Source organism: Auxenochlorella protothecoides (assembly GCF_000733215.1).
Source record: "Auxenochlorella protothecoides strain 0710 unplaced genomic scaffold scaffold18, whole genome shotgun sequence".
Taxonomy (NCBI): Eukaryota; Viridiplantae; Chlorophyta; class Trebouxiophyceae; order Chlorellales; family Chlorellaceae; genus Auxenochlorella; species Auxenochlorella protothecoides.
This window is the reverse complement of record NW_011934213.1, coordinates 186,111-196,780: the sequence shown is the minus strand read 5'-3', so window position 1 is coordinate 196,780 and position 10,670 is coordinate 186,111. Positions and strand designations below refer to the sequence as shown.

Genomic DNA, 10,670 nt, shown 5'->3' with positions numbered 1-10,670 from the left:
GGGGTGGCTTGAAGAGTGAGGCGGGGATGGCAAGGGGCGCCCAGGACTGGGAGGTGATTGTGAAAGCAAACGGGGTCGCTCGTCAGATTTGGGTGTCCAGACAGCCACAGGAAGCTCCCTCTTGTGATCCAGGGGAGATGTATGTCATGTGGTGACATGAAATTCGTGTTGACAGCCTCCCCTCCCCCATGGTCATGCCCAGGGCCCCACGGAGGATTTCGTGGACACCATTTTTTCCTGATACTTCCCATTATTTGTACTGTATTCTATGGAACGTGCGCCTGCAACGCCAGCCTGCCACTCCTCACCGTTGCCCCTCGCGAGATGAGGGGGGGTCACCACTGCCCCCCTGCCCCTGCTGTCGTGCTGCCACCCTGCGCACCCCCTCCTGACCCAACCTTGTTGTATGTGACACCCAGCATGGACTCCTGGGTTCGGCCCGGGCAGTCCGGGGTATCCGTGGCATGTCGCATAGCTTGAGTCATGTCGAGGGGGTGGCATGCGTCATGCCCGGCGCCCCATCCCGCAGCAAAGGCAGGGGAGCTGGGCGCACTCTGGGCGCTGAGGGCGGGTGATCAATCGGCTCTGGAGGGTGGGGGCCGGGTCCGGGTCACCCTCCACACAGCCAGCTGCAGCAGCACCAGGCTCGCGTCCGCCCCGGGGTCTTGCCCGGCGGCCCGGGCCCCTCGGCGTGGGTCAGGGCATGTGTGCCTGCTGCGTGTCGCTGCGCCACACCGACTGTTGGGATGTTGGGAGGGGAAAGGAGGAATTCAGATGGAGGAGGCGTTGGGAGGGAGGGCTTGCGGAAGCCCTGGATGGTCGAATCCAGTGGCCATGCTCGACTGACGCGGCAGACGCATGCATGCATGCAAGGTCTGCAGGCAGACGAAGGTGCAGCGACGCAATGCACGGTGATGATGAGCAGGCCGCCACAGCGCTGCGCCAACTCCCCTCCCGACCACGCTGCACACCTGACGGACTGGTCTCGAAGGGTGGCCCGGAACTTTGCAACCACTCCGACAACCGATCTGCGCGAGGGAGGAAATGGTCTTTGTGGGCGGCGAGCTGGGCAAGCCTGCACGTCCGGGCACCAGGGCTCAGGGGGAGCATGCAGCCCAGACATGCCACCTTGGCAGCGACTACAAGCACCCATGACCCGTCCTCGCATGGCCCAGCGTCTCGGCAGAGGGTGGTTGGGCGTACACTGTAATGTGGGCTACCCCTGCCGAGTGGCGTGCCCCCAGAATCACACAGCCCCCACACCTGCTGCGTCTGTCCTGCCGCCGGCCTTCTCCAATTGTGCAAGTGCATCCAAATTCTCGAGCGTGAGCAGACTCCTGAACGACGGGGCCGGAATCCCCGCGTCCGATGAGTCTTGTGTTACTGAGGAGTAGCGAGCGCTGCACAAGGTGGGGGCCGGGGAAAAGGGAGGGTGTGGGTGGGCGGTGGTGAGGGGCAAGATCGTGCAAGGATCGTGCATGTATGTATGCCATCCGCATTCCCCAGGCTTGCAATCTGTCGCGGCGCCGGCCTGACCGATCCTGCCTGGCAGGAAATCGGCAATCCATTGGCTCCCCAGCACGCACATACTCCTCCAAAAACATCCGTGCATCATCGCCCCGGGCCGAGAGCATACCGCGAGGCGCCGCCTTGAGCCTCCACGGAGCCCTGGGGCGCCCTGCTCGCCGGCCCTGCAGGCGCCACCCAGTCCGACGTGTTGGTGGTCCTGGAGATGTAGGCCTGGAGCGTGGGATCGTGCGCACGCTCCGGGACGTGGGCCAGCCCCGGCGAGGTGCTGGGCGGCAGCCCCGGCGGCAGGGGCGGCGGTTGGCGGCCGTTGGGCGGGTCCAGGGCCGTGGCCTCCTCCAGGATGATGTCCCCGCTCTGCTCTCGCAGCGTGGGCTTGTTCAGGAGGTGGGCCCCTGTGGCCGAGGCGGAGTGTCGGGGGGATGGGGAGGCGTGGGAGTCGTCCTCGCCCCCCATCCCTGTCGGGCGCCGCATGCCAGGCCCCCTGGAGGGCTGATGGGAGACGTCCGGCTGCAGCGGGGGGTCCTCTCCCCCTCCCGTGGCCATTCCTCGGGATTCCGGGGGAGCAGTGCGTGGCTGGCCGGGTGGTTCGGGCCGCGGGGAACCAGGCTCCTCGCCCACGCCAGTTTATCTGCACCGGCTAGGGAGGGGGTGCGAGTGGGTCGGGGGGTGGCCAGGGGCGAGTTCCGGTGATTTTCGATTCCAAATCACTGCAATGAAGTGCGTGTACTCCCTGCGTGCAGCTCGCCTGTGCTTGTCGGACAGCAGACCCCACGCGCGCCAGACCACAAGGGAAGGGAAGCCCCGGAGACGACAGCCCGGGACACAGGCTGATAGGGCAGGTATGTAGTATGGAGCGTTACAATGTGTAGTGGAGCGCAGATGGCCGTCTGGAGGCCCGACTCGGTGTCTGCTTCACCCAACAGCAATTTCATACCCGAGATTCCGAGTGGACGCGCGCACCTGCCTTGAATCAGATCGATCGTGCCACGGATGCCCAGACAGAGGGGAATACCAGGCCATTTTCCTGCATATAATAAGGAAGCACACTGATGTAATATGTCGGACGAAGGCTCGTCGGCATTTCAACGGATGTGCAGGGGTTTGGGACAGGGCCCCCAAGGCCTTAGGCCCCCCCGCTGGCACGGCCTCTGACCCGCCCTAGACCCGGGGCGAGACACTCGAACACCGAGGTATGACGGCGGTGGTCGCCATCCATGGCCAGGATCCGCAGGCCGACTGGCAGGCCAGCGTGCCCACCGGCCTGGCCGCTGCCTACACCGTCCTGGGGGTCCTAGGTAGGGTGCTGGGGTACAGGTTGGGATGCAAGGCGCCAGCAGCACGCCTTGAGGGGCTGATTTCCATGACCTTTGCGATTCGCTGCCACCCAAAGTACCGCCTGCCTCCCTGACTGAGTTGGGATCACCATAGCCGAGATCCGTGCCCACCCACCCGCCCCCAAAAGGGGAGGGCACCTTTGGCAAGGTGTACCTGGTGCGCACACGCTCCGACCCGGGGCGCCTGCTGGCCGCCAAGCACATCAAGCCGGGGAAGGAGGGCGAGGGCGTGTGTGCCACGGCCCTGCGTGAGATCAGCCTGCTGCGCACGCTGCGCCACATCAACATCGTCAGGCTAGATGACGTGCACATGAACGTCAAGGTGCGGCTGCCTGGAGGTGGAATGGTGGGGAGGGTAGGTGGCCAGAGGGGGGGGGAAATTGGGAGGGGCAGGCTGACGATGGTAAGGGCGGGTGCCTTTATGTGTCCGGGGCAGTCGCCGCGAGCGACACTGGCCCCGCAGGACGGCAGCCGACCCCTCCCTCTCCCCCCAGAAACTCCAACCACCCCACTCCCCACCCCACTTCCCCTCTCCAAAAACACCCCCTCAGGACCTGTCCCTCTTCCTCTGCCTGGACTGCGCCGCGCACGACGTGTACGAGATCCTGAAGTTCCACCGCGACTGCGGTACCCAGATGCCGCTCTACACCTTCAAGTCCGTGGCCTGGCAGCTGCTGCGCGGCGTGGCTCACCTGCACGCCCACTGGGTGCTCCACCGCGACCTGAAGCCCAGCAACCTGCTGCTCATGGGTCCCGGGGACGAACACGGCACGCTCAAGATCGCCGACTTCGGGCTGGCCCGCGTCTTCCGCAACCCGCTGGATCCCCTCTGGCACAACGGCGTCGTGGTGACCATCTGGTACCGCGCGCCGGAGGTGCTGCTGGGCGCGCGCCACTACGGCTCGGGTGCGCCCTGAGGGGGGTGTTCAATTTTTTTAGGGGGGGTGGGGGGGGCGGCTGCCGGTGTGTGTGCATCTGTGGATGTGAAGATTATCAGTGCCTGGGCACTGTGCGATGGCCACCCGGGCCCAGCAGAGCAAAAACTTGGTGTCTTCCGGCCTGACCTGTTGCATGATCCGCAGGGGTAGACGTCTGGGCGGCGGGGTGCATCCTCGGGGAGCTGCTGACGCTGCGGCCGCTGTTCCAGGGCGAGGAGAGGGCCGGACTGGAGCATGGCGTCTTCCAGGCCGACCAGCTGCAAAGGTGGGCGGCCCCAGGGTGGGTGAGGGAGGGGGAGAGTGGAGCGTGCATGTGCTGCCCAGCAGTTCATTATGTAATAGGTGGGGTGTGGGCTGCAAAATGGGGCCCGGAAGGCGTGCCTTGTGCCATGGGCGGGAAGGGTTGCTGCAGCGAATATCCCAAGGACAGCCCCCGGCCTCGTCTGCTGTGTGGATGCGCCAACCTCTACCCCCTCTTCCCTCTTCACTCCGACAGGATCTTTGCGGTGATGGGCCACCCAGGTGCGGGCGGCTGGGCTGACCTGGAGGCCCTGCGGCACTGGCGGGACAACACGGAGAACGTGCGGCTGCGGCGGCCCGACCATGGCTCTCGCTCCCTCAAGCAGCTGCTGTGGGAGGAGTCGCCCCTGCTCAGGTGAGACTGGGAAAGGGGGTTGCCAGACAGTCGTCAAGAGGCTGCGATGAGTATGAGGCACGAGAGGAGCAAAAACTGTTGCCAGAAAACGCCGAGTCTGGTCAGTAACTTGTCCCATACCCCCATGTTGCATGGCGATTGCCCTGACCCCCCTCTCCCTACCATGCAGGGCCATGCCCAGCCCCGAGACCCTGGTGGACCTGATGGGGCGCCTGCTGGCGCCAGACCCCAGCAAACGCATGTCGGCGCAGGAGGCGCTGGCTCACCCTTTCTTCCAGTTGGTGCGCACCTCGTTGAGGGCTCGGGTGGGGGGTCGAGACGGGTGCATGGGGATCTTGCACGATTGATCATGGGCATCAAGATTGGTCCCAGGCAACCCCAAACACGATGTGCCCGACGCAGGACCCCTTGCCGGGGATGAACGCGTTCGTGCAGTGTGGGAGGCAGCTGGTAGCATACCCGTCACGCCTGCCGCGAGCCTGAAGGACTAGCACCTTGTGTGAACAGACGGCTCGATGCCAGGCATGGCAAACAGAACCAACCAATCCCGGGAAGGGTTGCTGCAGCGAATATCCCAAGGACAGCCCCCGGCCTCGTCTGCTGTGTGGATGCGCCAACCTCTACCCCCTCTTCCCTCTTCACTCCGACAGGATCTTTGCGGTGATGGGCCACCCAGGTGCGGGCGGCTGGGCTGACCTGGAGGCCCTGCGGCACTGGCGGGACAACACGGAGAACGTGCGGCTGCGGCGGCCCGACCATGGCTCTCGCTCCCTCAAGCAGCTGCTGTGGGAGGAGTCGCCCCTGCTCAGGTGAGACTGGGAAAGGGGGTTGCCAGACAGTCGTCAAGAGGCTGCGATGAGTATGAGGGACGAGAGGAGCAAAAACTGTTGCCAGAAAACGCCGAGTCTGGTCAGTAACTTGTCCCATACCCCCATGTTGCATGGCGATTGCCCTGACCCCCCTCTCCCTACCATGCAGGGCCATGCCCAGCCCCGAGACCCTGGTGGACCTGATGGGGCGCCTGCTGGCGCCAGACCCCAGCAAACGCATGTCGGCGCAGGAGGCGCTGGCTCACCCTTTCTTCCAGTTGGTGCGCACCTCGTTGAGGGCTCGGGTGGGGGGTCCGAGACGGGTGCATGGGGATCTTTCACGAATGATCATGGGCATCAAGATTGGTCCCAGGCAACCCCAAACACGATGTGCCCGACGCAGGACCCCTTGCCGGGGATGAACGCGTTCGTGCAGTGTGGGAGGCAGCTGGTAGCATACCCGTCACGCCTGCCGCGAGCCTGAAGGACTAGCACCTTGTGTGAACAGACGGCTCGATGCCAGGCATGGCAAACAGAACCAACCAATCCCGCCGGTCCGTGTATGTGCTGATTTTTCAGTTGAAATGCGTACTGAATGTTTTCCTACCCCGTGGGCCTTCCACTTCCAAGTTTATGGGCTTGTGCTAGGTTGTCACGTGAGTCGTGACGAAGGCGCCCTGGTCCTATGGCCCCCTCGACACACTCTCGGAAGACCCCGCCATGCTTCTCCCCTCTCCCATTTTTACATGATGCGGATCGAACAATAGCCCAGTTGTCCTACGTCGAGGGATCCTGGTGAATAGGTGACCGGGCTTCCCTGAGGCCAGAGCGGTGTCGAACCGGTCCGGACGCTGATGTCCCTAGCTTCGACAACGAGTCTCGAGTCCCAGTCCTCATGTAGCTCGCCTAAAGCCTCAGTATGGGAATCTTGGGCGTCCCCGCCAAAGACGCCCTCCCAGGAGAGTTGTCGTCGGAGTTGCCTCGACACGAGCCCCCATGAGGCTCCTGCCGACATCAACATGTGAGCCCCGGGGGCCATCAGGAAGGTCTGGATGGGCAGGTCTCCAGCCTCCCATGCATCTGGTATCGTATCGTTTCATTGGTCGCGGGAAGGTTGCAGCGGAAGTAGGGTTGCAATCGTGATGCGGGGGCGGGGGTGTCGGAGGGGAAGGCTGGGCAGAGCGCCTTCTCCCCCAGCGGCGCACCCCTCTACGGACATCCCTTGCCCTCCTCCAATCTCCATCCCCTTACTCCCAACCTCCCTCCAAGCCAACACACCTGTCTCACACCTGCCTTCCCTCACCACTACCACCGAAATACCTGCCACCCTGCCAGGCTGCCGGAGCACCTCCTGCTGGCCTGCTTCTCCTTCTGCGACTGGGACACGCGCTTCAACACCCTGCCCCGCGTCTGCTGCGCCTGGGCGGCCCTGGCCCTGGCCCCCCACCCCCAGCTCTGGGAATCGGTCACCGTCGACTTCACGGCGCACATGTGGCTGCGCGCCGCGCGGCTGACCGCCTGGCTGGCACGGCGCTCGCCCGCGGTGCGCGCGCTGTCGCTGCTCAACTCCGACACCAGCGCCGCACCGTGGGCGGGCGGGTGGGGCGCCGCTGCGCGCGTGCGGAGCCCCATCCACGACTTCTACCCCCACACGGGCGAGGGCCTGCGACGTGTGCTGGAGCCTCTAGCTGCGCTGCGCACGCTGTGCGTCGTGCGCTGTGACGACCTGCTGCAGCGCGGCGCGCTTGCGCCCGCGCTGGCCGGCCTGCGCCACCTGCGCCGCCTGGAGGTGGCCACCGCCGGCCCCGCTACCTGGGCGGGCGTGGACTGGAGCGCGCTGCCGGAGCTGCGCCACCTGGACCTGCGCTGCGGGCCGCAGGAGGGGCTGGGCGCGTTCAACCCCTGGGGCGACGCCGAAGCCGACGCTTCCCCCTCCCCCTGGCCGGCCTGACAGGGCTGGAGTCGCTGGCGCTGGCCTGCCCCGGCGTCACGGCCGTGCCGGACGAGCTGGCGGGGCTCCGCGGGCTGCGTCGCCTCGCGCTCTCCAGCTCCGCGCTGCGGGAGCTACCGGCGGCGGTGGGGGAACTGTGTGAGCTGCGGGAGCTGTCGCTCACCGGCTGCGCCCTGGGCGGCTGGGGCCGCGACGGCGCCGTCCAGGGGTAGGATCGATCACATGACGTGGACTTGGGGTGGAGTCAGGGGGTGCATGGAGGAGGAGGCTGCCCATGCCATGCTGCTGCCTCCAGCTGAAGCAGGGCGTGCCGCCTGCGTTTGTAGCTCAATGAAGCCACTCCGACTCAGTACCCACGTCCCCCTCTCTTGGACCACCAGGGGCCTGTGGGCCCTGCCACCGGAGCTGGCACGCTGCCCGTTGCAGCGACTGGATCTCATGCGCTGCGGCCTCACGGAGCTCCCCATCGCTGTGGGCACCCTGGGCCGGCTGGAGGAGCTGAACCTGGGCTGCAACCACATCAGCTGGCTCCCCACAAACCTCCAGGTCTGTGCCCCAGTGGGCGAGGGGGGGGGGGGAGAAGATCATGTCACTGACAACCCACTTCAGTGGTGTGTATGGCCGGGGGAGGGGGGAGGGGGGAAGGGGGGGGGGGCAGGAGTGGATATCCTGTCAAGAGTACAGAGGGGTCCTGCTGCCCAGTTTCTGGTATGGTGATGCTGGAAAATTCCACAGTGTTCTCCTCTCCTGACGTACCTCCTGCCCACCTCGTCCCACGCCCAGGGGCTCGCCAGCTTGAAGTCCCTTTCCCTGTACAGCAATGACCTGCGCGGCATCCCCCCCGGCCTGGCCTGCCTCACAAACCTGGAGGAGCTGTTCCTGGATGCCAACCCACGCCTGCAGTTTGGCGGGGGGGCCTCGGTCATCACCCAGCTCCCAAAGCTGCGCTGCCTGTCAGTCATGCAGGAGGGGTGCCACCACGACATGGTGAGTTGTGGACGTGAGAAGGGGGGTGGCTGTGGCATCAGAGGCAGGACGTGCTGAAGGGGGTCGACCTGTTTGGCCTCTCCACATCAACACCTCCCCATAAAGTCAATGGCCCCTCACCCTTGGTTCCCCCGACACAGGCATTTGATTTCTGGTCGGAGAGCTCCATCTGTTTCTTGCATCATCTGGACCTGACCCTCAAGAAACGTCACAATGGGAGGGGGTACGTCCGCCTGCACTGATGCGCTCTGCCCATGTATATTCAGGGGCCTTGCATGCCCAACGCGGCGGGGCGGCCCTATGTATGAGCAATACTAGCGCGTTAAAGCCAGCTGCGGCATGGAACCAAATGTGTGCAAATTATGAACTCAAAAGATCATGTCGACATGTAACAAGACTCTGTGCAATGCAAGAAGGTGGAGATCTCAAACCTGCTTGGCGCCCTCAGTTCCTCCAACGAAAAGGTTCATACCGACGGGAGGGATCCGCGCACACTCTTCCTCCCAAGCGGGCAGCTCCACTCAGCAAAGACGATCGCACCTTCACAATTGTATCGATCGGCTCATAGTTGGAGGATTATCTATTGCCAGGATGGCAGTAATTCCCTCCGGTGCCCTTGTGCTCGCTTAGGCAGGCTCAAGGCTGAGCTCTGCCAATTCATCGCGCAGCAGCTGATCTGGGGGAATCGCATCGCATGCCGGGACAGGAAGCAGCTCACTGTATGAAAAGAATTTGAACACATGGATGCACCCAGGAATGCCTGCCGCTTGCGTGGGGAGGAGGTCGTGTACGAGGGCGGGCGCCTCGTCTGCTTGGCCGTCGTACAGGTGCAGCAGATGGTAGCAAGGCGTGGGCCTGCATGCAGCACTGGAATGCTGCATGGAACGGCATGCTGGAGAACCTTGAACCATATGTTGTTGAGCTGCGGTTGTGGCATGGCCCATTCGTGCAACATACCAAGTGTTTCCAAGCACTTTCCCATGGCAGGTCACCCTCATGTTCTTCCCAGACGCATACGCCCTGGCGGGCCTTCACATAGTCGCCAGCGCGAGTGCACTCTACATATTGATTTCCCAGGGCGCACTGCCCTGCAGGGGGCAGCTCTGTAGGTTGGCGTGGCTGGGTGCCTGGCCAATGGCCCTCCTCCAAGCGCTGCAGGTGTGCAAGGGTGGATGCTGGAGTGTTGGGCGGGGGCGTACATTGCGGGGCCCCCCTTCCACATCTCCTGCGGTGTCTCTGCACCAAGCAGCTCGCTGCTCGTGTCATTGGTGTGCGCCTGCCCTGTGCTGATGGCGTTCTGCTGTGGCATGTTTGCTCCTGGAGCGGGAAGGACATTCCTGTGCCCCTTCATCGCCGCCTCCACCTTCACAGCTCACGCACTCCTTGCCCACAGCTGCTGGCGGCATTCAAGTCACTGGAAAGGGCATCCATCCTGTTTGTAGCATCCTGGCTGGCCCTGGGCGCGTCCTGGGCTCCACACGCGGGGGGCTGGCAGTCCAAACGAGGCGTACCTGGTCACTCCCTGGCCATCCTGGGTCTGGGCACCCTGGCACTGGGTGGGCACATGTGGCGGAGGAGGGTGTGGCCAGTAACTTTATTTTGGGAGATCAGGCAGGGCTGCTGGGAGCCCTCGAGAGCTAGCACGAATCCTGATGGCGTGCAGCACAGTGCCACCTGAGTTTCTTCCCTCCAACCCCTCTTCTTCATGATGCCCAGGCGTCGATCTGGTGGCCGGCAGCCGACCCAGCATCCTCGCTGTGGCCTGGCTGACCCTCTGGCTGGGCCTGGAGGTCTTCAGGGTGGCGTGGCGGGAGGGTTGGCGCCCACGGGCCCCCTCCACGCTCGGCCACGCGCTCTGGGCGCAGGCCGAGGACGCCCATGCGGCGCTGGACGCCATGTCAGCCACCTTCATCCAGCACGTGGAGGGCCTGGCGCCCCTCCTGCTCATGCTTGTCCTGCGTCTCGACAAGAACATCTTTGTGAGGCGTGGAGGGGTGCGGCGTTTTGTTGCGGTGCGGTGCGGGCAGGGAGAGGGGGAGGGGGGGGGGGCCCAGGGGGGGGGGGGGGGGGGGGGGGGTTGGACAGGCCGGACGCCGCAGGGGCAGCCTCTCCTCAAGCGGTTGCGGCTCGCCAGCGGGGTGCACAGGGATGCATGCAGCGGGCCATTGTCTGCCAGAGCATGGCCCGGCAAAATTCAGGCCTCACAGCCTCTCCAGGCCGGCCTCACGCCGCCAGCAGGCCGGCCTCGCTCACGACCACACCGCGCCCCACCTCGGAGCTCGGCGGCGGGGAAGCGGGGCTCTTCCCACGCACCCTCGGCCCAGGGGAGGGGCACGGCGGCCCTGGTCCCCGGGCCAAGGTTCCTCACTATGTTGCGTGCCAGGCTGAGGGCATGCTGCTCGTTCTCGGCCATGTGGTCCGTCAGGCCTGTGGGAAGCGGGGGGGGGGAGGGGGGCGGCCTGCTGG

General features: G+C 64.9%; 2 protein-coding genes across 2 annotated transcripts in view; one reads left to right on the top strand and one right to left on the bottom strand.

Moving 5' to 3' along the window:
* Nucleotides 1–1,611: 1,611 nt before the first annotated feature.
* Nucleotides 1,612–2,073, bottom strand: F751_1726 (hypothetical protein; the record flags this gene model as incomplete). The annotated part of the gene is made up of 1 exon (XM_011399433.1): nucleotides 1,612–2,073. The coding sequence occupies one exon, from the start codon at nucleotides 2,071–2,073 to the stop codon at nucleotides 1,612–1,614; it is 462 nt and encodes a 153-aa protein (XP_011397735.1).
* Nucleotides 2,074–2,722: 649 nt separating this feature from the next.
* F751_1725 (Cyclin-dependent kinase E-1) overlaps nucleotides 2,723–10,670 on the top strand; it is a gene marked incomplete at both ends in the record, with an annotated part of 12,351 nt that continues 4,403 nt past the window's right edge. The window contains 16 exons of the mRNA XM_011399432.1: nucleotides 2,723–2,825; nucleotides 2,993–3,186; nucleotides 3,416–3,770; nucleotides 3,947–4,067; nucleotides 4,299–4,457; nucleotides 4,627–4,738; nucleotides 4,860–4,918; nucleotides 5,108–5,266; nucleotides 5,436–5,547; nucleotides 5,670–5,728; nucleotides 6,602–7,159; nucleotides 7,315–7,425; nucleotides 7,598–7,763; nucleotides 8,001–8,204; nucleotides 9,598–9,760; nucleotides 9,921–10,183. Coding sequence (XP_011397734.1) covers nucleotides 2,723–2,825; nucleotides 2,993–3,186; nucleotides 3,416–3,770; nucleotides 3,947–4,067; nucleotides 4,299–4,457; nucleotides 4,627–4,738; nucleotides 4,860–4,918; nucleotides 5,108–5,266; nucleotides 5,436–5,547; nucleotides 5,670–5,728; nucleotides 6,602–7,159; nucleotides 7,315–7,425; nucleotides 7,598–7,763; nucleotides 8,001–8,204; nucleotides 9,598–9,760; nucleotides 9,921–10,183 — 2,898 coding nt within the window. The remainder of the gene's footprint in view (nucleotides 2,826–2,992; nucleotides 3,187–3,415; nucleotides 3,771–3,946; nucleotides 4,068–4,298; nucleotides 4,458–4,626; nucleotides 4,739–4,859; nucleotides 4,919–5,107; nucleotides 5,267–5,435; nucleotides 5,548–5,669; nucleotides 5,729–6,601; nucleotides 7,160–7,314; nucleotides 7,426–7,597; nucleotides 7,764–8,000; nucleotides 8,205–9,597; nucleotides 9,761–9,920; nucleotides 10,184–10,670) is intronic.